This window comes from Orbicella faveolata, unplaced genomic scaffold (assembly GCF_042242905.1).
Source record: "Orbicella faveolata isolate gen_17 unplaced genomic scaffold, um_ofav_v1 contig_26, whole genome shotgun sequence".
NCBI lineage: Eukaryota > Metazoa > Cnidaria > Anthozoa > Scleractinia > Merulinidae > Orbicella > Orbicella faveolata.
Window position 1 is genome coordinate 1,816,496 of NW_028301554.1, and position 25,741 is coordinate 1,842,236.

The 25,741-nt window shown below is 40.8% G+C and overlaps 1 protein-coding gene and 1 pseudogene across 3 annotated transcripts; both read right to left on the bottom strand.

Annotated features, from left to right (window-relative positions):
* Window positions 1-128: 128 nt before the first annotated feature.
* On the bottom strand, window positions 129-22,115 carry LOC149107568 (nucleolar protein 6-like; annotated as a pseudogene). The gene is made up of 22 exons (XR_016209200.1): window positions 22,104-22,115; window positions 21,940-22,019; window positions 21,265-21,410; window positions 20,404-20,607; window positions 18,608-18,683; window positions 17,391-17,492; window positions 16,995-17,065; window positions 16,650-16,827; window positions 15,810-15,929; window positions 14,538-14,686; window positions 11,989-12,208; window positions 11,421-11,547; window positions 8,331-8,485; window positions 7,320-7,480; window positions 6,850-7,002; window positions 5,998-6,095; window positions 5,332-5,456; window positions 4,948-5,040; window positions 3,957-4,142; window positions 3,567-3,668; window positions 1,574-1,627; window positions 129-329 (listed from the first exon to the last, which is right to left on the bottom strand). The product of XR_016209200.1 is annotated as a nucleolar protein 6-like (transcript).
* Window positions 21,318-25,741, bottom strand: LOC149107569 (nucleolar protein 6-like). Of its 2 annotated transcripts, XR_016208971.1 has the most exons (5): window positions 25,626-25,741; window positions 24,019-24,083; window positions 23,055-23,234; window positions 22,070-22,241; window positions 21,318-21,410 (listed from the first exon to the last, which is right to left on the bottom strand). XR_016208971.1 is itself a non-coding variant. In XM_089295437.1 (4 exons), exons 2-4 carry the CDS (start codon window positions 24,049-24,051, stop codon window positions 22,173-22,175), a joined length of 282 nt encoding a protein of 93 aa, XP_089151563.1. In that variant the 5' UTR covers window positions 24,052-24,083; window positions 25,626-25,741; the 3' UTR covers window positions 22,068-22,172. The 2 variants fall into 2 exon arrangements, 1 of the variants encoding a protein (XP_089151563.1); XM_089295437.1 differs by lacking the exon at window positions 21,318-21,410 and having other exon boundaries at window positions 22,068-22,241.

The following is a 25,741-nucleotide window of genomic DNA, read 5'->3' on the forward strand; positions in this document are numbered from 1 at the left end:
CCTCCGCAGCCGTCTTTTTGGGATGTCACGCAACGCTTAACCGTTACATCCTAAAAAACAGTTGCGGAGGAGACTCTAAATATATATGGTTATCTGCTTTCATTTCAATCAAATAGATGGAAGTGTAATTATAGGTATTCGATTCCTTTAATAAAGGTGTTTTTGATTTCATCAGAGCTTTATTATTTCACTTTTACATGTCACGCTTGTCCTCTCTCTTTTCACGCATTCAACACTTCGATCTTCTTCACCAGTCCCTCTCCGATGGTCTGAAAATTAGACAAGATGGCTGATATGTTCGGGATGACCCAGGTCTGGCCCTGTTTGGACTGAATACAAAAAACGACTTAAAACAACAACAACAACAACGACAGCAACAACCAAAACAACAACAGCAACAAAAGTTATCACCACAACTAAACAGTTGCTTTACTATGAAAACGTTACTCGAGAATATCTCAATAAAACGATTTTTCGATTGATTGTCAAAAGCATTCGAAAGCTACATCGTAATCTTACCAACCTGAGCAAACATATTGAGTTTTCAACCAATCAGGAACAAAGGAGAAACCAATTGGGGCTTTACCTCCGTGCGTTTTCCCGCCCTTATCATCAGTTCCATATTTTCTCGCAATGGGCAATGTTTCCATGCTTTATCCCGTTTAGCAACGTTTGCAACTTTTCCCGCGCTTCCCAGCGTTTGTATGCTTTTTGTTGCTTGGCAACGTTTGCATGTTTTCCCGCGCTTGGCGTTGACTTCATGTTTCCCCGCGCTTCGCTTCGGCTGCATATTTTGGTTGGAGTTTTGATTACCCTTTGGGATCATTCACTTTTGCTGCGTTTTTATAGGTGGGGGTGGGGTGTTCGGGGTGGGGGTGGGGGTGAGGGTTGGGGTTTCTTACAAAAGTGAAGGAGAGTTCGTGGAATTTTGAAAAACAATCTATTTTAAACAAACTATTTTTAAAGTTAGCTTTTAAAAAAGTTAACTTTTATCCCATGAGAAGTATATCACCTTCACCTTTTACACTATAAAACAAATTGGAAGGCTGACCGGACAGCAGAAAAGGGTCAATTTAATACTGTCTATGGTGCCATTCTCCTGCTGTGAGATATTTTCCTTTTAGTTTTCCGTCGAGATCCCCGTTTATGCTCTTAGTCCATTTACGAAGTACATAGATATCACCGAATTGGACTCCACTCAGTCCTATTACCATTACTTATAATCCATCAAACATTTTCGCACGCGCGATTAGTCTAAACGCCTCACGTGACCTAATAATCCCCAGCTAAAACAGGGAAATAGCCGAGAATATTTCCCACTTTTCAAAACTGCGCGTGTTGCGAAAAATATTTGAACGATAATACATGTAAACACAATAGCCTCCATTTGACTTTGAAAATATGCTCGGATATTTGTCCGCGGACATTATCTGTTCCTCAAAGCTCACAGTTTTCCTCGAGCTACGCTCTCGGAAACCTGTGCGCTTCTTGGAACAAATAATGTCGGCGGACAAATATCCGAGCATATTTTCGCGCCAAATGGAGGCTATTGTTTATATATCTAGTTACCAACCTTTTCAGCCGTTTGAGGATTGATTAATGGCATCTTGCACTGCGCGTGTAACACCTGATAAAACGTGAACAAATTACAAATCAACAAGAAAGGATAAGGAGACAAAACAGTGGCAATTGCTGGTTTTCACTGGTCATGTGATCAAACCCAAAAATCGTAACCATTGAGTAAATTAAGTCAAGAATCTGGGATATGACAGATCGATGATATAATGGAGACGCCATGTTGGTGCCCCTCGGAGGGGCACCAACATGGCGGCCGTAAAGTAACAGAAACATCTGTCGTTGAGTTTCGCTATTGAAACGAAGCGTTATTACTCTTGAGCTCCGGCACGTTGAAATAAATAATTCTTCTAGTGCAAGAACTGTTCAGTTTGCGAAAACTAAAGCGAGAACTCATCTTCTGACCTACGCGACAGCCTAGCTAGGAAATTCAAATCTGCCCACAGTTACAAAACGAAGAACCCTGTCGAGCTAAGACATTTTAAAATGTCAAGTTTCTAAAGGGTCTTTTATATGATGCAACTGAAACCTGAAAATGGAAAGGTAATTTTTAATTTTGGAATATGGCCACGTCACATGAAAACCGGCAATAAAAGAATTTGACACATCAAGTTCTAGGGTTAGTAGATATAAAATTCTAATCACTCGTTTACAGATCTATTTTCTATGAATTCCACAGACTGGAAAACTTGTTTTACTCGGGTTATGTCCGCCCCATACCACTTCAACTTGGTAACGTTTTAGATTACTTTATGCCACGTTATGACATTGTTCCGACTTAAGCTGAGGGGGGTGGGGAAAAGTTGACATAGAACATGGGAACTTCGTGTCCAGATCCTTAGGACATCTTGGTTCGAGATAAGGAACATGTCATACTGCGTTCACATTAGGAATAAACATGTTTAGACCAATCACGAATAAAACATTAGACTGTTCGCAGCCATTTTTTCTTGTATTTTTATTCGATCGTTGAACGCGCGGGTAAAATCGCGAGAGCTGGACGCCAGCACAAAACGGGAGACTTGACGGGGTAGGGGGTAGATGGTCTAATAATTAATGAATGTTTCATCAGGAAAAGCGTTCACATCAGGCGGGGCTTTGAATGAATCATGATTGAAATGCGTCTATTTTGAGAATGATTGAAATAGTTTCGATACAGCTCAGACGAAAAATGTGAACTTTGAGTTCCTGTCAGGGACGAGACTTAAGAAGAAGAAATTGCCCGAGGACCAATAATTTTTGGATTTCCTGGCAACTTCCCCAGGACATTTCAGTGCCATTAGTTCCTATTACGCAAATTCCGAAATTTTTGATTGAATGGAACGCGCCCCTTATGCGAACAAAGGAATAAAAATTACCAACTTGCTTTTCACGAAACGGGTTTCGTATAAACAGGTTTTCGCTAAGCTAAACAAGCTTCGTTGATCGTGACAATGCAGTTTTATAGCTGTAGATGTCGATCTGGCTTTTGTTACTATGCCAACGTTGGTTTAGACAGACAGAACCCAAACAAAAAACTGGGGAAACGATGTTTAAGTGAGGAGCAGTTTTATCTCTGATGCTACAGTCATTCATATTTATGACGCGAGTACTTTAATCTGTTATGACACGGTATGGTAAAGGTAAAAGGTCAATCCTGCATACGAGCCAAGAGGTCTATCAGCTGGAGCTTATCCGGGTTTCTGAAGCATGAAGCGACTAGAAGTATCTCTACTACCCCTGGATGGGATGCTAGTCCATCGCAGGGTTGCCCCCAGCAATAAGTTTGCCGGTACCCATTTATACACCTGGGTGAAGAGAGGCACCGCGAGTGTCTTGCCCAGGGACAGAAGGCAATGTCTCCAGCAAGGGCACGAACCCGGACCGCTCGATCCGGAGATGAGCGCACTGACCGTGAAGCCACCGTGCCTCCCACAGGACACGGTATGGAGAATCTAGAAATTAATCTATACTAAGACTGAAGGATAAAAGACTCTAAATGCTGCCTGTACCTTGAACGGGGCCGGCACAAAACTCTGAGGCTTCCATAGAATTCCTATCAAGTCGCCTCCGTACACATCGTGAAAGAACAGCGCAATGTCAGAAAAAGCATCCTGGAAGAAAACAAAACAGAGAAACCAAGGAAACAGAGTATTTGTCAGATTGCAGTGGGTATAACTTCACTTCCGTTATTTACCGAATATTCCTTGCAAATAAAATTTGACATTTCGTTCATTGGATCAGAAACATATATATATAACTACTTCCAGAGGCTTTTCTCAGGGTGTTAAGATCAAAAAGGCAAATGTTTGCTCCATATTCTGCAGGGTAAATTTCGTAACTTAGGATTACTCAAATTACGCCAGAAACAGCTTAAGATTGCTCGTCGAATCTTTCCTTACCTTAAGTTCTTTAAGATACAACTGTGCAGGATCAAAATTTACGACCGGAAGTAAAACTGAAGGACGTGAAAACGAGGCTTCTGCCGGATGTTTCCCTTTATCAAGGGCCTGGGTTCTACGAGAGAGAAGACGACTGTGCAGATGGATGATGACGTCATAGTGATCCAAAGGCGGGCGGAAGATTTGCTGAGGAAAGTAAAGACAGGAGTGGAAGAGTTGCAGTGACGACCCGCGGGTAAGAACCAACATTTTTTGAAGTTTGGCAAAATAGTTCCTTGTATTTTGAGGTAGCTTTTTGGCATTCGAGGTTAAGTAGGTTTTTATTTGGTTCTTAATTTCCATGAGGGAGATATAGTTATTGATTACCAGAAAAATCAATAAAATTGGGTTTGGTCCTTAAATATGCAGTACTTATTCACTACCGTATCAGGTATTTTCTTGTAACACAAATTTGCCCTCTCAAATTCACATTCCTTGGTGAAAATGTTTTACCGTAATTCACATAATCGAGCTTGCTTGATCTTGCTTGGCTTAACAGGTTCTTATATCTTTGGGTATTAAATGGCAAATTTCTGCCAGTAGGTTCTTAAACCAATTGGTTCTTACAGGCGGGCTTTTACTGTATAAGCATGGTCTTCTTTGCTGAATATCGGCAATACGCTAAGTCTGTCTTGGGTGAGGGTCGGGCAAAGAATAAGGGGTCGGGTGGGTGGGGCAGTGTGCCATACACCATTCTTAGACAAGTCGCGTAAAATCCTTCTTTGCATAAGGCATCACGTGCTGCAAAGTGGCTAACTTGTGTTTGGGATAATGGAACCTTACTTAATTTGAATTGTATGACAGACATCACTTGTCAAAAAAATACAACAACAACAACTTAGAAAAACCCCTACCGGTGATACTGTTGGAAAGTACCTTACTCGAAAGGAATTAGGGTTCAACTTTTGACAGTTACCAAGGTGACGCCTCAGTCATCAGGTCATCGTCTTACCTTGAAATCGGTTGGCTGTAGTGCGCATGTTTCAATTTGACGTTCTAAGATCAAGTGTGACTCCCTTGCCAGCTCAGAGAGTCTGTTGACAATCTATAGCGGGAAAGACATAACATGTAAATACTGATTAAAGTGTAGATACTGTTCTAAATAATGCACAAGACGTTCTACATGTATCTACTGGTAGTTTGGAACGCGCGTTAACCTTGGTGTTTTGCAATTCTATAACGAACAAAAATCCTATTTTCTCAGTCTCTTTCAGTGCCAACTTCGGCCTGATCTACAGTTAATTCTTCGGTGCACAACATGCTCACATCCTTACAATAGACTAAATGAACGATGAAAGTAAAAAGTAAGCGAAATAGTCCAAACAAATCAGCTGACCTGTTTAGAAGGCTTATCTTTGGTCCACATAGAGGTGAACTTGTCTTTTGGAGTAGCGATAAATATTGCTGGAAGTTGCGTTCTGTTTTTGGAAAACTTGGCGGATATTTCTTGGTAGTCAGCCACTAAGGAGAAAAAACAACACAAGTACATTTAGGTAAGCATTTTCCACACGTCCAAGAATCAACATATCGATTCTCCTCACTCTCTTTAAATCAACATGGGAGACTTTGATTTTTGGTCAGTTGGTCACCATAGTTTCAAAGTTGCTGCGGAGAAAAACCCAAGACAATCACGGTTTTGGTGAACACTGTCCAATGAGTCAACATATCTTTTATCCTCACTGTTGTTCATACATTCTCTTCAAATTAACATAGGAAAATTTTACATTTGGTCATCACAGTTTCCAAGTCGCGGCTGCTGAGAAAAAACAAGACAATCACGCTTTCGGTTACAACTTCCCTTAGGAGTCAACATGTCAATTCTTCTCACTGTTGTCCATATATCCCCTTCAAATTGACACGGGAGAATTTAAATTTTTGGTCAGCACAATTTCTAAAATGACTGCTTTCTTCATTTCCATGCCCTTCTCGCTTGAAACTTGTGAAAAAAAAAAAAAAAAAACTGAAGAAGTGAAAGATAAATAACGATACCTCATCCACTCACCAGAAATGCCGTTGTTAAAATTTAGAATGACAGGAGTTGTTTCCCAGTCGGTTGAAGAAAGAAGGTGAAGAAATCGGAGAAATCCAACCAGGGGAGACCTGTAAAAAGGAGTATTGTCTAAACTAAACAAATTTTCTGCAGTAAATACGTATTTATAATTACAAATGCACTTATTCGTGAGGAAGAAAGCCAAATAGGCGAGAGTCGATCGACTTCTGCAAAGCCCGCGGGCACCCCCATATCAAAAGAACAGCGGTGATCGTCGGAAAAGTTAAAAAGAATCTCTAAGAGGTAACAGGATCCTGTTTACCGGGTGTGGCTTAAATTCTTTTCAACTCTAAGAGGTACTAGTTCGAAAACAACACATTAACTGACGAGAGTTGAAAATACGACGCGCAGCGATGTATTTTTGACGAAATTCAAGGTGTTTGGATAGCCGATGAAACAATCACGAGTGTTAAATATATCTTCCCAATCAAAACAAAAACTAAGGAGTAAACGGAGAAGTACAATCGTCAAAATCTATGCTAATTAAGAGCGGGTATCCAAACCTCCCTCATGGTTCTGGTATTCTTTGTTTTAACTTGATGAATTATAAATGAGTTTGAAAAGAGGATTTTGCAACTCTGAAAACACTCTTTTCTACGTTGGAATGTTAAATTAATACTCCATTTTCGAGTTGCCTTTTGCCTCTGTTTCACAAAAGGGCTCGTTCAAAACATTTCATATAAAATTGAGTTGGATTTACATGAAAATCAACACGTTGGTGCAAGAAATGATTCCGAAAAAGATTCTTTTCTAGTCCTCACAGAGGCGAAAAGAAACTCAGCCGGAAGTGGCTTATTGCGTTACCTGGGAGGAGTAAAGGGGACTGGGGAGAGGAAGAGAGAAGCCACCAGTAACTCAATACACTCATCAGTCACGTGATCAGCCATCAGTTGAGCGGCCACCCAGCGTTTGGACAAACGGATAGTTCCGGTAAATCCGCGGTAATGCTGTTGTATGCTGCAAAAACAGAACAGCAAAACGAAATGATAAGTACAAGTGCGGCCTTGCCAGTTTGGTTTGTCACTCGCAAACATACACGCTCCTGTGAATTTTGACCAGAATAGAAAGGATACATGTGTCTTATCAACCAAGCGAGTGGTTTATTCGACAAACTCAATGACCTAGGCAGTTTTAAATCACAGTTAGTTAGTTATTAATATCCCATTGTATTATTTTTATTCACATTTTTACAGTTGGTGTGATATCTTACGATTTTTAGCGACTTAACTAAGTGTATATGTGGATGTAGAAGAGTATTTCTGAACAGTACCTACCCATGAAGTGTGCTTGTTAAGAGCGGCAAATGCGTTATTTCCCGTTCCAGTTCTTTAGCTTTCTTCTCGCAATCTGTTTTAAGCTCCTGTGTGATTTCATTTTTTTGAAGCAACACCATTTTCCGGTAATGCATAATCTTGATTCTAAATACAAGGCCATCCTGCCGGAGAAAAACACATGAATTTCATGCTGGGAAGGTTCTCATCAGCTCACATGTCAAATTTAGGACGTTAGCGATAATTGTTTCTGCACATCCTTACTGCGCACGAAAATTCACACGCCACGTCATGCATGAGAGCGCGCGCTAAGTAATAAAATGAACAATGATAGAGCAGATGGCCCTTGCTATAGCTTTGCCTGGATTTAACGATCTTGGACGTTCGGTGACCCCTACTTTTCTTTCCAGAAACAGATTTTATTTACAACTATCTCCACATTGTCCAAAAATGAACAAAAAAAGCAATGTGGGAAGTTAAAAAAATTTTAAGAGTTCTGTCCACGGGATATCGAATCTTGCCATCTTGCGGCTGCAAGGCGCGTGAAACTATGGTCGCTAAATGTGAACTTGTTCCTTAAGGAACCTCACCAGTTGACTAAGTCCACTTAAACAATATTTGGCAGAGAACACTTCACTTCAAAGATCTAATTGCAATATTTTTGGGCTTACAGACACTGTGGCCTTATTCGCTAATGAAACGCAATAAAGAGGTGTCTGTTTCGATCCCAATGAAATTGGACCCACTCAAGTTTGTACCCCCTCCGTTCTCAAAATATTTTCCGTTCACACTAGCCGGCATTTTCGAATTCTTCCCGTTTGAAGAGCGTTTTCAAAAAGCTCCGTTTTCATGACGGACTAGTGTGGACGGTAAACCTAACCATAGAAATAAAGATTGGTTTTCAAATTTCTCCACCGCAGTGTGGACTAGACCTTAGATGAATCCTATTTGTGGAAAGCCAGTTGGTTTTGTTGACGCGTTAATCCTTTGAACCGAAATTTTTTAGTTACTCACCTTAAGAACATCTACATGCTGAGGCGAAGCCGTAGTTACAAGCGAACACTCGCTTTTCAGCAACTTAGCAAGTCTGATGTGAAAAGCTGCTTTAATGTGTTCAATAGCAGCTAGATCATCCGGCCATTTACCACTGGTCTCGAACTGTAAAACAACTTGGAGAAAGCTAGAACTTTAGACTTTTTCGTTTAACATTAAATGACTAAATTTACAGCACCAAACACAAAAGACATTTTAGGAATGGAGATTAACTTTTTAATACAGGCTAGTGGCATGTCAGATTTTACCAGCCAGAACACTGAGTTTTTAACTCGCCAGATTTTCCACTAGTCAGATTTTGGTTCCAAATTTTCCTTTTTTTTTTTTTTTTGAATGCTTCATTACAGCTTACAAGATATCAAATCCTTGAAACGTTGAAAACTATAGATATTAAAGTGGTTAAAGTTAAACAAATTCCAGAGATATACCTTTCGTAATTCCAACTGTGTTTAATTTTTACAACCTTATTTGGCTATTTATTGCAAATAACAACTCTGTCAAGTTTCAGTTTCACGAAATACTAGAGGCTGTTTTTTACTGGCCTAAGAGTTATAAAACACAACCTGCTAGCCAAATCTGAACTTATACTGATGTGTTATTGCTATCAGTCTCCATAATTACATTTTTGGGTCTGCAAGACTTCAAACAAAGAGCAACAAGCAACTCTAACTTGCTGACAGCACAATACATTACTCTTAGAGAAAGTAGTTCTTTCAATTTTTCACAATGTTTTTATCGCCATAATCTATACACGCTACTCACTAGCTTGTTCATGGCTATTTTTCTGTTAGGGCCTTCTGTTAGGGCCTCCAGACTTGACACTTAGCTGTGGACAACTAAATGTTATCGACAACTAATGAAAAAAAAACGTTGTGTGTGAGATGAGATGTCGACAACCAAACAATTAATTTTTAGTTGTCGACAACTAGGCAGTTTCCCATTTCGAAAAAGGAAACTGCTTTAGTTGTCGACAAGTACGTTTTGACCGTTTTTACGTGTGTGGGAATCATTGGTCTAGTTCTCAACAGCTATCGAAACATGACACACATTTGAGCATGCGTCTTGTGTTTTGGGCATGCGTAGTGAACGTCAAGCTCTCGCTGGCGTGACTTAGTTATGGACAACCAACACTCCATAGTGTGGAATGCTCGTGTAACTAACGTTAAGCCGAAAAGACGCTTGGGTAAATTCCCAAGGTTCTTAGCGCGCGCTCGGCAAAAACAGGTGTGCTTGCTAACGCCAGATGTAAGGCAATCGAAGTTATCTTGCTCGTTTGTGACAAAATAGATTATTTTTTCCTTGGATCCTTTAGGATTTAAGACCAGTTCATTGCCCTTCGTCGCTGGACAAAGGTATTTGTAACTCGTTTTCGCTCTGATTTATTGTATTGTCGTAAGATTTTCTTGTATTTCGGCTTGCACATGTACTCGCGAACGGTTCAGTTTCTCATGGAATTTCGTCATGTATTTGCTTTCTAGTTTTACGGTTCTATCCTACTGAGGAGATTAAAGAATCTGTAATTCTGCCAGCTATGTAATTGTTGATTGTCCTTTGGATCATTTTGGATGAATTTGGAGTCTATTTATCGAGCGAAAGGTCGCCGGTAACAGCTCGCATGGAACACAATTAATTGTCGATAACAAGTACTTGTCGACAACTAAATGTCTAGTCTTTGGAGGCCCTTATATATCATAACTGTATTGGAATTTATGAACTTTAGATCACGAGCTTACGCGAATTATAATTTAATGTGTCCTTGGTAGAACAGAGAAGCGGAAGGAAGCAGGACCTTTCAAGTTCATGAGGCAAAGCTCTGGAATGGAATTCCTCTAGAAATACGTAAAAAGGACACCATCGGTTCCTTTAGCTCGGCCATGAAAAAAACATTTCTTAGCATAGTGTTGTGAATAGAGATATTCATGTGCTTTGAATTAATTTTTAATTCTTAAGGTGGCCGAACACAGTTTTCAAGAGCTTCTGCCTAATTCACCATTACTTTAAAGCTATTTATGCTTTGGCGCCCGTTTTTTGCAAGAGTCAAGGTTAACCACAGAAGGGTTTATTCTCACATTTTGGCTAAGGTAAGTGCTGTTGCCATGGCAACGGGGCTGGTTAAAAACAAGGCTTAAAAAATGGGTTTTGTTTATTTAAAAAAAATTCAGTCGTTAGATTTTTTTCATCATTTGCCCACTATGAATTGACATTAAATCCCTTCTGTCAACACTGTTCTAATAAAATTTTGACATAGGCGACTTTCGTAATTCGCCGTAAATCGTTTTCACTGCATGTTCTGTATTATTAAAAATTCCCTATGTCAAAATTCAGATTTTTTGCGATAGATCATTCGCGTGATCTCTGAATTATTTTTTTGCCAAATTTCTTGAAATTCTAACGACCGGATCGTTAGAAATCGGCAAGTTTCTGCAAAAGCAATGGGTCTCAATTTTTCGAGCAACTGCGCATGCGCTGCAGTTAGCTGGGTTCTTTCGGTAACAAAGAAAAAGCTGAGAATTGCTGGGTTCTTTGCGTCGTTACCTTTCTAACATAGCGTTGTAATAAAAGACTAAAGGCATCAATACACTGCGTTCAATAATGGAGAAAATTAGCGCATATAGTGCGGATGTTGAGTAAATAAAATGATCACTCTATTGAAGGCATGTTTGTTTTTCAATCCTTGTACGCGCGCTGAATTGCATCAACAAAAGTGCGCACGAAAACTGTGTTCGGCCACCTTAATAATTAATTTTATATATATTTTAAATGTAGATGTAGAGATGTTTTTGCAATTAATATTCCTACTTTGTACTATTCTAAGTTATTTTATAATTACCCATAGATGTTTAGCACAGAGGGTCACTAGTTTATCAGTTCATACTGTCATGTGTCACCCTCAGTAAATAAAGTTCATTAAAATAATAATAATAATAATGATAATAATAATACCAACTATTATTATTATTATTATTATTATTACCATTACTATTATTATTAAACTAAGGTGCTGTGAAGTCGCAGCCATTGTAAGAAAAATGTTCTTTTATAGACTCTCACCTTCCATGGCTGGACACCAAATTGTGTGTTTTATTTCCGAAGGAAGGAGTACATTGCACGCCAACCTTTCATCACCAATTTGTGGCTTAACTTTGCTATTTTTAAAACAAGGGCTTGGTGGAAAAACCTAGACAGAAGAACAACAAAGCCTCATAAATCTTTCTTATGTGCATACTTTGGTCTACAGTGTAAGTAAGGCCTCCCAAATGCAAAGCTTAGGGTTATTTTGTTTCACATGTAGCCCTCTAAGGCAAAAAAAAAAAAATTTGAAATGAAAACTTTTTCCACTACATGTAAAATGTGCATCCCCGCTGAAAGCCGTCCAAAGGAAAAACCTTTTGAACAAAATAAGCAAAAATCTTACTATCGTCATTTTACAGTATAAGGCAAATTGCTTGTAACATCTTTGCCAGGAACCGATAAAAATTCTGCTGGATGGAACTGATCTTTATCAGTTTTCCTTGTTGATGGTTTTCTTTATTCTCAGCACCTGACTGCTTGAGACTGTACTGACATTGTAAGGGGAAACTGGATGTTGATCATAAAAACTCCTAAGTGTTTTCCCTACCTCTGCTCCCCTGAAAACAGAGCTAATTCCCTGAATCGAGTTGACATTGAGCGGCAAATCCAACGCACGGATCTGTTTACACAAAGCATTGTACACCTGAATCACTCTCTGAGCTTCTTCATCACCTGTTCCACTGTCACACGATGCACCATGTGTCTGCAGTACACAGTCCAGCTGATTCACAACAAAAGTCAGCAATGCTGGATCAACACCACCGTGTCTACAAAAAAAATTGAGTTTTAATAAACTTTCCCCATGCTAGTGGGTCAGGTAAAGGTGGCATCAGGGGAGGGGGTGAGGAAGGTGGAGGGTGGAAGGGGGAAAGGGGCAGGAGGAGGATGGAGGGGAAAAGTGGAAGGAGAGAAGGGAGGGGGGAGAAGAGAGGGGGAGGATAGAAGGAAAAAGAGGGAAATGGGGGAAGGGGGGAAGGGGGAAGGAAGAAGGAGGGAGGGGAAAAGGGGAAGAAGAGAAGGGAGGGGGGAGGGGGGGAAGAGAGGGGGAGGATGGAAGGTGAAAGAGGGAAATGGGGGAAGGGGGGAAGGGGGAAGGGGGAAGGGAGAAGGAGGGAGGGGAAAAGGGGAAGGAGAGAAGGGAGGGGGGAGATGAGAGGGAGAGGATGGAAGGGGAAAGAGGGAGATGGGGGAAGGGGGGAAGGGGGAAGGGAGAAGGAGGGAGGGGAAAAGGGGAAGGAGAGAAGGGAGGGGGGAGAAGAGAGGGGGAGAATGGAAGGAGAAAGAGGGAGATAGGGGAAGGGGGGAAGGGGGAGGGGGGAAGGGAGAAGGAGAGAAGGGAAAAGGGGAAGGAGAGAAGGGAGGGGGGAGAAAAGAGGGGGAGGATGGAAGGGGAAAGAGGGAGATGGGGGAAGGGGGGAAGGGGGAAGGGGGAAGGGAGAAGGAGGGAGGGGAAAAGGGGAGGGAGAGAAGGGAGGGGGGAGAAGAGAGGGGGAGGATGGAAGGAGAAAGAGGGAGATAGGGGAAGGGGGGCAGGGGGAAGGGAGAAGGAGGGAGGGGAAAAAGGGAAGGAGAGAAGGGAGGGGGAAGAAGAGAGGGGGAGGTTGGAAGGGGAAAGAGGGAGATGGGGGAAGGGGGGAAGGGGGAAGGGGGAAGGGAGAAGGAGGGAGGGGAAAAGGGGAAGGAGAGAAGGGAGGGGGGAGAAGAGAGGGGGAGGATGGAAGGGGAAAGAGGGAGATAGGGGAAAGGGGAAAGGGGGAAGGGGAAGGGGGAAGGGAGAAGGATGGAGGGGAAAAGGGGAAGGAGAGAAGGGAGGGGGGAGAAGAGAGGGGGAGGATGGAGGGAGAAAGGGGGAAATGGGGGAAGGGGGAAGGGGGAAGGGGAAAGAGAGAAGGAGGGAGGGGAAAAGGGGAAGGAGAGAAGGGAGGGGGGAGAAGAGAGGGGGAGGATGGAAGGGGAAAGAGGGAGATGGGGAAAGGGGGGAAGGGAGAAGGAGGAAGGGAGAAGGAGGGAGGGGAAAAGGGGAAGGAGAGAAGGGAGGGGGGAGAAGAGAGGGGGAGGATGGAAGGGGAAAGAGGGAGATAGGGGAAGGGGGGAAGGGGAAGGGAGAAGGAGGGAGGGGAAAAGGGGAAGGAGAGAAGGGAGGGGGGAGAAGAGAGGGGGAGGATGGAAGGAGAAAGAGGGAAATGGGGGAAGGGGGGAAGGGGGAAGGGAGAAGGAGGGAGGGGAAAAGGGGAAGGAGAGAAGGGAGGAGGGAGAAGAGAGGGGGAGGATGGAAGGGGAAAGAGGGAAATGGGGGAAAGGGGGAAGGGGGAAGGGAGAAGGGAGAAGGAGGGAGGGGAAAAGGGGAAGGAGAGAAGGGAGGGGGGAGAAGAGAGGGGGAGGATGGAAGGAGAAAGAGGGAGATAGGGGAAGGGGGGAAGGGGAAGGGAGAAGGAGGGAGGGGAAAAGGGGAAGGAGAGAAGGGAGGGGGAGAAGAGAGGGGGAGGATGGAAGGAGAAAGAGGGAAATGGGGGAAGGGGGGAAGGGGGAAGGGGGAAGGGAGAAGGGGGAAGGGAGAAGGAGGGAGGGGAAAAGGGGAGGGAGAGAAGGGAGGGGGGAGAAGAGAGGGGGAGGATGGAAGGAGAAAGAGGGAAATGGGGGAAGGGGGGAAGGGGGAAGGGAGAAGGAGGGAGGGGAAAAGGGGAAGGAGAGAAGGGAGGGGGGAGAAGAGAGGGGGAGGATGGAAGGAGAAAGAGGGAAATGGGGGAAGGGGGGAAGGGGGAAGGGAGAAGGAGGGAGGGGAAAAGGGGAGGGAGAGAAGGGAGGGGGGAGAAGAGAGGGGGAGGATGGAAGGACAAAGAGGGAAATGGGGGAAGGGGGGAAGGGGGAAGGGAGAAGGAGGGAGGGGAAAAGGGGAAGGAGAGAAGGGAGGGGGGAGAAGAGAGGGGGAGGATGGAAGGGGAAAGAGGGAAATGGGGGAAGGGGGAAGGGAGAAGGAGGAAGGGGAAAAGGGGAAGTGGAAAGGGGAAGCTCACCTTCAGTTTCCATTGCATGGTGGAATGCTAGTCATTATGCCATGCTCCAGCTGTTAATAAAGCTTAAGAAATAATTTTTCACCTTTGAAGAAGATGTTTAATAATTCTTCCACAGATAGTTCTTCTCTCTGCCATGCTGTTGCAGGACCAAACCACCGCCTCAAGAATAGAACCATCTTTCAATCGGCGCAACTCCGATTTCTCACCCCAAAATGCACGGAAAGATGGAGCCTGCCAGGACAAAAAAATAACAACAAGTGAAAATGCGTCATGTGCAGTTAAGGAACAAATCTTTTCCTTTGGGAGGAGGAGAAAAATTTTAACCAAACATGAAGATTATTTCCCACCCTTAAGTTCACCAAGGATATTTTTCAGCAAACACAGGATCCTAAGGTCACAAGGACTTTTTCAGTCTTTTTACTTCCATTTTGGCAATTGTCCAATCCCCTACAACCATCAAGATCCATCCCTTATGAACTAAAGGCAAAATAAATGAAAAAGTATTATCAAGTGGAAACTGAGACTCCACAGGGGGGGAGGACACACAGGCAAAGGGAGGGGAGGCTGGATGGAGCTTAAAGGTACAGGAAGCAGATCAGATTTTTCTCAATATACATTTGTATCTCATTTGCAGCTGAAAACTTTGTTTCATTTTGTTTTTCTGATATTGAAAGCTGGATACATTGTACTGTATGTCAGGGTTCTGGTTAATTTACCAATGTACATATGTAGGGTGTCAAGATATGGAATTCCAATGGGTCAATTCCCACTGCTCCAACCAAATCATTATAAATTTTCTATCAATTTGTTGGGTCATGTACATGTAGCTGACCTTGTTTGCCCTGAGACCCCTTACTTGTCTAGAACACTGGTACATACATAAATAAAGAACACCACTGACCCTCAGTGCTGTCAGCTGAGTGTCCTACATGTATATTGACAATTAACAACAGCGTACATTGCACATACAATAAAACAGATAACCACTGACCCTCAGACTAGGAGCTGAATTAACAACTAGCAGCGTACACTGTGCATACAATAAAACAGATAACCACTGACCTGCACATTGACTACACTACACAGAGTACATGCTAATAGAACAGATAACCACTGACCCTCACATTAGGAGCTGAATTAACAACTACCAGCGTACACTGTACATACAATAAAAGAGATAACCACGGACCCTCAGTACTGTCAGCTCAGGGTCCTATGTACATTGACTACAATACACAGAGTACATGCCAATAGAACAGATAACCACTGACCTTCAGTACTGTCAGCTCAGGGTCCTATGTGCATTGACTACAATACACAGAGAAACATGCCAATAGAACAGATAACCACTGACCTCACTACTGTCAGCTGGGGGCCCTGTGTCGAGCACGGCATCTGCATGGTCAGAATTCAGTAACAAGCCCAGTGTCACACTGCTTTGACTTCTGGAGAGTGGAGCTTTGTTCACAGGCCACTACATTAAGAGAGCACAAGTTTGAAACAACACACCGTGTGTTAACTACATAAAGAATCTAAATCCACAGTGGTTCATTACATACTAAAAACTAATTCCCTATAGCTGCAAAAGGGTATTACACTTAGAAAATAAGGTTTAGCTGGGTGTATACATGTAGATAACCTTTGCATGCTTTAACTAACCATCAATTTATAATACTAACCAAATGGTAAAAATTCTGATGAATTCATAATTTTTGTTGTCAATATCAAGACTTTCAGCACCAACTGTTGTAAATCTATGGCAAATTTATTATAAAAATTCTTGTAATTGAAGATTACAATGAATGATGGAATGAATAAATTGCAAAACAAATACATGTATGTTGTAGTTTCCATGTTGCCTTGTATCAAGATAATTTAAGCACTAATTGTTGAATGCAAGGAAAATTTATTGCAAAGATTTCTGAAAATTATAATGCATGAATAGTTTCCAGTTGACACAAAGACTTCTCAAAAGGTACCAATGACATCCAAAAGATTTCCAAAATGTGACGTATGAACTTCTAAAGATTCTATATTTAATAGTATGCAAACCACCACCTCAGTTAAACTCCATTGTCAACAAACAACTTCTCTCTACTCAGCACCAGACATTTCTTATAATACTAGTTGGAAGAAGTTGCTAAAATATCAAGACAAATGCAGTTCCCCTGATGATCTCCTAAATTTAATTCACCTGAAGTGGAGTTTGTGGTTTGAAGTAAAGCATCTCTACTCTCTTTCCCAGGCCTCTAGTGACAAGATGAAGCAGCCAATCAGTGACAACTGGGCTCCAGTCCCCTGGATGATCCATAAGGTGACGGAGAAGACCATTTCTCCTGCAGACCACTTCTAAAGCACTGATATTGGGAATTCTGCGAGAAAAGTGATTGAGTATGGGTGAATCGTTAACACAAACCTGGACCTCAAGTTCTGCCCATGGAACGCTGATTACGTACTTCCAGAAAATATCCATATGTCCCCCCAATGTTAAGGGATTTTTTTCCAAGACCTCCCACCCCTTCGTTTCAAAGTTTCCTACATTTCTTCAAACTTTTTGGTTTCACAGAAACTTCCTAACCCCCACCACACCCCCAGGAAATTCAATCCCATCTGTGGGAGGAATATGCATGTTTTCTGGAACAGCACATTTTGACACAAATCCTTCCCAGCAATATGATGAGCCATGATCACAAATAATTTCACTGAAATTGTACATATGTGCACAGAAAATTGAAAACAATTTATTTTTAATTTAAATTTCCTGTATTACCTACACGTACATTTAGCAATGAAATCTATCATGTTTTGACAGCGGTTGACTTGCTGGTAATTCCTCTGTCCCATCAGTGAATCTCAGGGTTCTTTAAACTCAGTCTTGAACATTTAAAGTTGTATGTCAAATTAATGTTTAATACTGACAACACAGTTCACTTACTTTCCTGTATTGAGCCGCAGTCATCCCAGCACACAAGTTAAGGTAGCCAGATGGATCAACGAACACAACATCAAACCTGGAATGAAAATCTGCCTTGGAAGGCTGTAAGAACAACAAAATAAAGAAACACTTTTTTAACTTTGTAGTGGTGGTGACGATTGCACATGTTATTGACTCTGAGAGCTTTGCTGGTTGGGGCCTCAGTCCCTGGGGGTCTGGCCTACAGGAGTTTCCCGGATTGACTAAGGGGTGTTGGCAACCGGGAACGAGTATTATGTGACAAAGCAATGCAAGTGGAAAATTAGGGCAAAGAAAGATTAGGGAAGATTAGGGCAAACTGTGAGTGAAGCTGTGAAGTTGAATGAAATCAGTGACTATTTATTATGGATATCAGAACCCAAACTGTAAGGGAATTCACAAGACTAAAGGGGCAAAGGTCCTGGTCTTCCCAGCTCAAGCCTGGAGGGTAAGTAATGGGCTAGTCTTCCAACCCTGTAAAACATAATTGATTGCAAAAACCTTGAGCACGAGGACTGATACATGTATACTGTGCCATTTTGTGGCATGAAGAAGAAAGCCAATGATGAAATGACAGTCAGTCCAAAACAACATTTATCTGACATTTTTAAAAACCTCTTTAGAACCTCTAACTGCTTTACTGTGCACTGTCCTGAGAAAATACTGAGCAAGTACATATATGTTAAACCTAAAAAACGAAAGCCAACTGGGAGCTGGTCATGTTCCCAGCTCCCAGTTGGCTTGATACATGTAGCTCAGTTGGTAGAGCACTGCACTGGTATTGTAGAAGTCACTGGTTTGAATCCCGCTCAAGACTGATAGTTTTTTTCAGGCTTTAATTTCACAACTGCTTAAAAAGTTGTGTATATAACTGTGATGATCAGTCATGTCTTCATATGTAGTGGAACCCTGTTAATCTGACAGTCAGCATGCCACAAAAATCTGGTAGTACATGTATCAAAGGCATTAGGCTTGTTACCTAAATATTACGTATTTATGTCTCATAAACCAAGCGCAGGGCCACACTGGGGAAAAAATCATCCTCGCTGCTTTAAACAACAGACAATCTCACTGTAGGGTTGGTTTCTACTGTTTTATCTAATGTATGTACAACAGTGGTGCTGGAGTAAACAATGTCTTGTGTACAGATGCAAGGGCTAGTATTTAATAAATAATTCAAATCTACAGAATCAGCTTACCACATTCCCTTCTTCAATGTCTTCTCTGGTCATCATTATTCCATCTTTAGTCCAGTCAGTGGATCCTAACATGATTCTAATGAGCATTTTAGAAAAAACAAATAATTATGAATTATTAATTTGAGTGTTGTCATCTCTGTCAGACAGATTACAACATCTAGCTATTAAATATCTGGCAATTTCTTCAGGGGATCCCAAATGTATTAAGCACCACTGTGGAAACTCTCCTTTCTTTGTCTTAGTGGACTTAAAGGGCCTCCACAGACTAGACACTTAGTTAACGTTGTTGACAACTATTTGTTTAAGACAACTAAATTAATTTTTATCAACAACCAATTGTGTCCATAGTGAGCATTCCACACATTGGAGTGTTAGTTGTCGATGTCCAAGTCAGCTCAGCAAGACCTTGGGAACATTCACTATGCATGCTGAAAACACAATACGCATGTCAAAGGTGTGTCATGTTTTGATGGTTCTGGACAACTAAACCAACATTCAGGACTACACACAGGAAAAATCGTCAAAACGTAGTTGTCAACAACTAATTAAAAGCAGTTTTCCTTTTCGAAAATGGAAACTGCTTTGTTTTTGACAACTAAAAATTAAGCATTAATTTTAGTTGTCGAAAGCTCATGTACGTTACATTTTTAGTTGTACCATAATATTTCGGTGTCGATAACAAAATAGTTGTCAACAACTAAGTGTCTGGTCTGTGGAAGTCCTAATAATCATTGGAGGTGTCCTCAACAAAAGGATAATAAAAGTCATTTTAATGAAACATACTAAATGTAGAACTGCTCTTGATTCCCCTTGATAAAATCATACACAATGTACATCTTATCATAAATCAGATTTACATTGTTCATCATTTGATAATCCAATTCTTAAAACAGAGTTTGCACTACGTACTCAGGAATGATAGGAATTCCATGTTTTTCATGGTACGAACTGCTATAAAACTACATTATATAAGGCAGTCTTTTTCATGGTGTAAAAATTGATCCTTTAAAAAACACGGTCTGAGTATTTCACTTAACATTACCAACTTAAAAAGTTCCACAAGTTTTCCAAGGGTAGGTTGGAAAAAAGAGAATTTTCAAGACATTTTCTAAGACCTGAAATGGTTAAGTCTGCATACTAGCCAAGTGGCCCATCAGGCCAAAGCTTGTCCCAGTTTCTGTAGCATGAAGGGACTAGGAATATACTGTATTATTTTCTACTCCCCCCTGGATGGGATGCTAGTCCATGCCAGGGTTACCCCCAGCATTAAGTTTGCCATTACCCATTTATATACCTGGGTGGAGAGAGGCATGGTGAGAATGAAGTGTCTTGCCCAAGAACACAACATACATGTACACAATGTCCCCCGGCCAGGGCGTGAACCCAGACCACTCAATCTGGAGACAAGCGCACTAACCATGAGTCCTCCCATGGGACTGAAAAGTACATTTTAAAATTCCAGGAGTATTCAATGACTTCTAGGAGCAGTGCAAACCATGTTAAAGGCTGAGCCTATTAATGATTCTTTTTATTCTCATCACTTAATGTCTCCTTGATAATGCATGAAGTTGTAAGGAGAAATCATATGTTGATTGCTTTAACCAAGGAACTGCAAAAAAACTCTCAGAATCTGGTATGAGCTCACGTGCTTGTTGATCTTTTTAACTGACAGTAAATGAGAGATCAACATAGACGCTAAACATCCCCCACAACGGCCTCTTCCCTGTGTGAAGAAAGAATATTAGAAAGTGGTGTCACCACTTACACCTCAGTCCGAGTTAACTATAAAATTTTACAAGACAAAGTGTAAAATGGAAACAGAAAATGCCAAAACCTGATCAAGTTCACACTGATGCAGCCAAACTTTTATTAGAGCCACTGCGTCTTTCATTCCTGGGAAATCAGTAATGCACTTATACAAATGGTGAAGGTGCTGCTCCAAGAACATGTCCGACAACACCAAGGCATTGTACTGTAATGAGGTGTTGGTACTCCTGTGTCTAAAAACATAACACAAAACAAGAAAAGAATTATTGTTAATAGAGGCCACAACATTGCAAATAAATATTAATATTTATTGTACATGTAGCAATGTTTTATATATAATATGTACTCAATGGTTTAAAAAGTTACTTTTAAACCCTGAATGTGTGGTTTGAGAAAATATCCATACCCACCCTAGAGCTTATATTTGTTGAGAGCATCGTAATTTGGAAATTCCCAGTATGTGGGAGATCTCAAAAGCGAAACATTTTATAGAAAAGTATGAAGTTATACTGGAATTTCTGGAGGGGTGGAAGGGTTCAACCCAAAAAACCTTCATAGGGAGGGCATACAACTTTCAAACTACATGTAATATAAATAATTTTTCACAGAGAAACACAATACAATTCCAACATCCCTTCCAACTTGTACAAGATAGTAGTTTATTAATGGTAAAAGTATCAAAAAATGTACCAGAAAATGAAAACTGTTCAAAAATCGAGATGAGCAATATTAAATGATTAAGATTAGATTTACAATCAATCTGTATGCTACAATATAATGTACAGCTGCATTACAAAAGTTTGTTTTCCTGACATCTTAGCCACTGATAATTAATTAAAAGTGACTCACAGGTTGTTTTGCCAATAACAAATTATAGAGTTGTAACCTACCAGCCCCATCTTCTGCCACGCCCTCCTTGCCATTGAACCAGTTCTGTCTGACATTATTCTTTTTTGGAGAAAACCTCTGAGGTCTGAATGTACCCACTGATGAACAGGGATGCAATTTGATGACAAACTGTTTCCCAGCTTTATACCTATGAGAGGAATCAGTTGTAAGCACTTTTTATTCAAGAACATGTCAAATTTGCAACTTGTGTGAAACTTCCTACTGCACCTGTAGGTGTAGGGGTATATTATGAGTTATTGACCAAGGGGGAGGTCAAATAAGTACAAGGAAAGAAAAGACCATGTATACTAATATATGACAGTACACTTATCCCCAATTCTCTGTGATTTTTAAGGGAATGGCATTGTTTGACAAAACATATCTTCGGAGTCTGTCTTAAACAAAACACATTTTTGGAGTCTGGTCTTAGCAAATAATGATTATTGGAAACATCCTCAGAAATCTTTGCAGTGTCCTCCTGAAGAACCTTTGAAAGTTTGATCTTTTGATATACATGTAGTTGTGCCTTCTCCTAAAAATCTTGGCACTTACAGGTTAAAAATCTCTTGCCTGTGACTCGAAAACGTTGCTACTCGGCAGAGGCTAAAATTGGTTTTTCGGGTGGGGAGAATTTAATCCATTGAACAATATGAAACTCAGTGCAGGTGCAGGGTTACATGAGGGCAATGGTGATCCATTCGACTTTGCACCTGCACTCACCTTGCACAGTGGCTTTTACAACGGATGTTTCAAACCTCTGTGGAGGAGAGAGTACATACAGTATTTAAGCGGTGTTTAGTTACTAACCTTTAGGCTTGACCAGAAGGATTGGTCTCAGTACCTCACCATTCATGTGCCTGAATTGAACACTTTCAAACAATGAACTCTTCATTAAATGTGCTGCTATGATTCACAGATATAACTCAGCACGTTTGTGATGGTATCTCAGGTTCAGATAGTCCTTCCGTTGAAAACACTCCTAATGCCAAAAAAATATTACAAGCTTGCATTAATTTCACTTAATTTCACTTAGTTATACACACTGTACGTGTATATATGTAACACGCTAGAAACTTAAAAAAGAATTCAACTTTGTCCGAGAAACATCTGTTGTATTATAATGCATTCAACATTGTACATTTACATCTATGTACAACGTACATGTAGTGCTCAATATTACATGTATTTGTGTACGCACAGTAGGACTACTCTGAGAATTAGCCTAGAAATGGACAGAATGTTTGTGTTGACAGTGTAGATCTATATTAATATACCATAGCTTATTTACATGCAGAAAGGCTATGACCTACTGAAGTTTCATAAAAGGATGTGTGCATGACAATGATGAAAATTTGTAGACACATAAAATTGCTATTGAATTTCACGGAAGTGAGAGATGGAAGGAGAAGCCGTAAATCTAGCTAGTGAATGTACAGCACTCATGGTCTTTTCTTTCCTTCCATTAAAGCTTCTTCCGTTAGCTTTAATTCCCATTGTTTTAAAATAAAGGCTATCTCTCTCTCCACCTCTCTGATCACTGCGCTGGACTGATGACACAAACTACAAGTCAATCACCTACAAGTTCAATTACAACACCATTCATTTCTCCCTTTCAAAATGATAACAGTGAGATTGGAGGAACTCCAGAATGAACCTGCAGAAAGTACCTAGCCAACCCCTTGTAGCTTGCCATGTTCAAATTGTGTTCCAAAGTACAATGTACATGTACATGCATGTACAGTAGAGGAGCAAAGAAAGAACTAAAATGTCAAGCAATCATAAAACCTCTCACCTTCGGCATCTCCACAGCAATATCCACATTCAAGTCTGGTTTCGTTCCTGTCCCAAGAAGATAACTTCCAACAACTTTGACACTCTCTGGTTTCCGAAAACAGAACTTTCCTCTCACGGGTGAGAGGGTTGGGGGGAGAGGAAATCTGGTTCCCCTTGGAAGACATGAGTGGTCTGCCACCTGCAGAAAAGTAGGTGGAATAAACTGTTAATAGACCATATTCGTATACCTTGTGTTAGACTGGAACTAGCTTGCAATGGAGGCTCACGTTGGGAATATCATAAATAAACGGCATGCAACGCATGCAGAAGCGATGAAGTTTAAAAATTGTTCCTAGAAGATTGGAACATGAGCAGACAAACTGATTCTTAAACTTTTGGGTTAGAAATTTTAGGGGTTTACATTTAGGGTAGTCCATTGGTGGTTCATTCAAGTAGTTCATGTACCAGGTCTATCTTGTTAGTCCACGTGCTAGGGGTCAGTGAAATGTACCAACCCAAATAAAAAGCACTCCGCTGAAAAGTTCCTCTCTCTGAAATCAACACCTTACTATCTTTAAAGATATTTGGCAAAGCTAATTACCTCACCGGAAATTAATTTGTTGTTTTAACCATATACTTTTCCAACAGAAAATCATTTTCTCTTGACTTGTCATATCCCGTGTGCGACCCGCTTCAGGGAGTGGGTCATGTTTCCAGCTCCCAGTTGGCTTGAGAGCTCAGTCAATTGGTAGAGCACTGCACCAGTATTGTAGAGGTCATGAGTTTGAATCCTGCTAAAGACTGTTTTTTTTTTTTTTCAGGGTATAATTTCACAACTGCTTAAGTTGTGTATATAACTGCGATGATCATGTCTTCATATGTAGTGGAACCCTGTTAATCTGACAGTCAGTGGGCCACAAAAATCTTGTGTACAGCTGCAAGTATTTTAATATATATAATTCAAATCTGCAGAATCAGCTTACCACATTCCCTTCTTCAATGTCTTCTCTGGTCATCGTTATTCCTTCTTTAGTCCAGTCAGTGGATCCTAACATGATTTTAACGAGCCTTTCAGAAATAAGAAATAATTATGAACTATTAGTTTGAGTGTCGTCATCTCTGTCAGATAGATCACAACATCTAGCTAAATATCTGGCAATTTTTTCAGGGGATCCCAAATGTACTAAGCACCATTGAGGAAACACTCCTTTCTTTGTCTTAGTAGACTTAAAGGGCCTCCACAGACTAGACACTTAGTTGTTGACAACTATTTGTTTAAGACAACTAAATTAATTTTTATCAACAACTAATTGTGTCCATAGCGAGCATTCCACACATTGGAGTGTTAGGTGTCGATGTCCAAGTCAGGTCAGCAAGACCTTGAGAACATTCACTATGCATGCTCAAAACACAATAAGCATGTCAAAGGTGTGTCATGTTTTGATAGTTGTGGACAACTAAACCAATGATTCAGGACTACACACAGGAAAACTCGTCAAAACGTAGTTGTCAACAACTAATTAAAACCAGTTTTCCTTTTCGAAAATGGAAATTGCTTAGTTGTTGACAACTAAAAATTAAGCGTTTAGTTGGCGAAAGCTCATGTACATTTTTTAGTTGTGCCATAATATTTAGGTGTCGATAACAAAATAGTTGTCAACAACTAAGTGTCTGGTCTGTGGAAGTCCTAATAATCATATATTGGAGGTGTTCTCAACAAAAGGATAATAAAAGTCATTTTAATGAAACATACTAAATGTAGAAATGCTCTTGATTCCCCTTGATAAAATCATGCACAATGTACATCTTATCATAAATCAGATTTACATTGTTCATCATTTGATAATCCAATTGCATTCTTCTTAAAACAGAGTTTGCACTACGTACTCAGGAATGATAGGAATTCCATGTTTTTCATGGTACGAACTACTATAAAACTATACTATACAAAGCAGTCTTTTTCATGGTGTAAAAATTGATGCTTTAAAAAACACGGTCTGAGTATTTGACTTAACATTACCAAGTTAACTGATAGAATTTTCTTCTCCTACAAAATTCCACAAGTTTTCCAGGGGTAGGTTGGAAAAAAGAGAATTTTCAAGACATTTTCTAAGTCCTGAAATGCTGCATACGAGCCAAGTGGCTCATCAGACCAAAGCTTGTCCCAGTCTCTGTAGCATGAAGGGACTAGGAATACACTGCATTTCTACTCCCCCCTGGATGGAATGCTAGTCCATGGCAGGGTTACCCCCAGCATTAAGTTTGCCATTACCCATTTATATACCTGGGTGGAGAGAGGCACAGTGAGAATGAAGTGTCTTGCCCAAGAACACAACATACATGTACACAATGTCCCCCGGCCAGGGCTTGAACCCAGACCACTCAATCCGGAGACAAGCGCACTAACCATGAGTCCTCCCATGGGACTGAAAAGTACATTTTAAAATTCCAGGAGTATTCAATGACTTCTAGGAGCAGTGCAAACCATGTTAAAGGCTGAGCCTATTAATGATTATTTTTATTCTCGTCACTTAATGTCTCCTTGATAATGCATGAAGTTGTTAGGAGAAATCATATGTTGATTGCTTACCAAGGAACTGCAGAAAAACTCTCAGAATCTGGTATGAGCTCACGTGCTTGTTGATCTTTTTAACTGACAGTAAATGAGAGATCAACAGACGCTAAAAATCCCCCACAACGGCCTCG

What these genes read in the sequence shown, in the direction of transcription:
- LOC149107569 (XM_089295437.1), bottom strand. Translation starts at nt 24,051, where the DNA reads ATGACCAGAGAAGACATTGAAGAAGGGAATGTG. An exon ending in ACATTGAAGAAGGGAATGTG is followed by an intron (nt 23,235 to 24,018) that starts GTAAGCTGATTC and finishes ACTTTTCTGCAG; the next exon opens with GTGGCAGACCACTCATGTCT. An exon ending in TTGCTGTGGAGATGCCGAAG is followed by an intron (nt 22,242 to 23,054) that starts GTGAGAGGTTTT and finishes TTTTGGCATTAG; the next exon opens with GAGTGTTTTCAACGGAAGGA.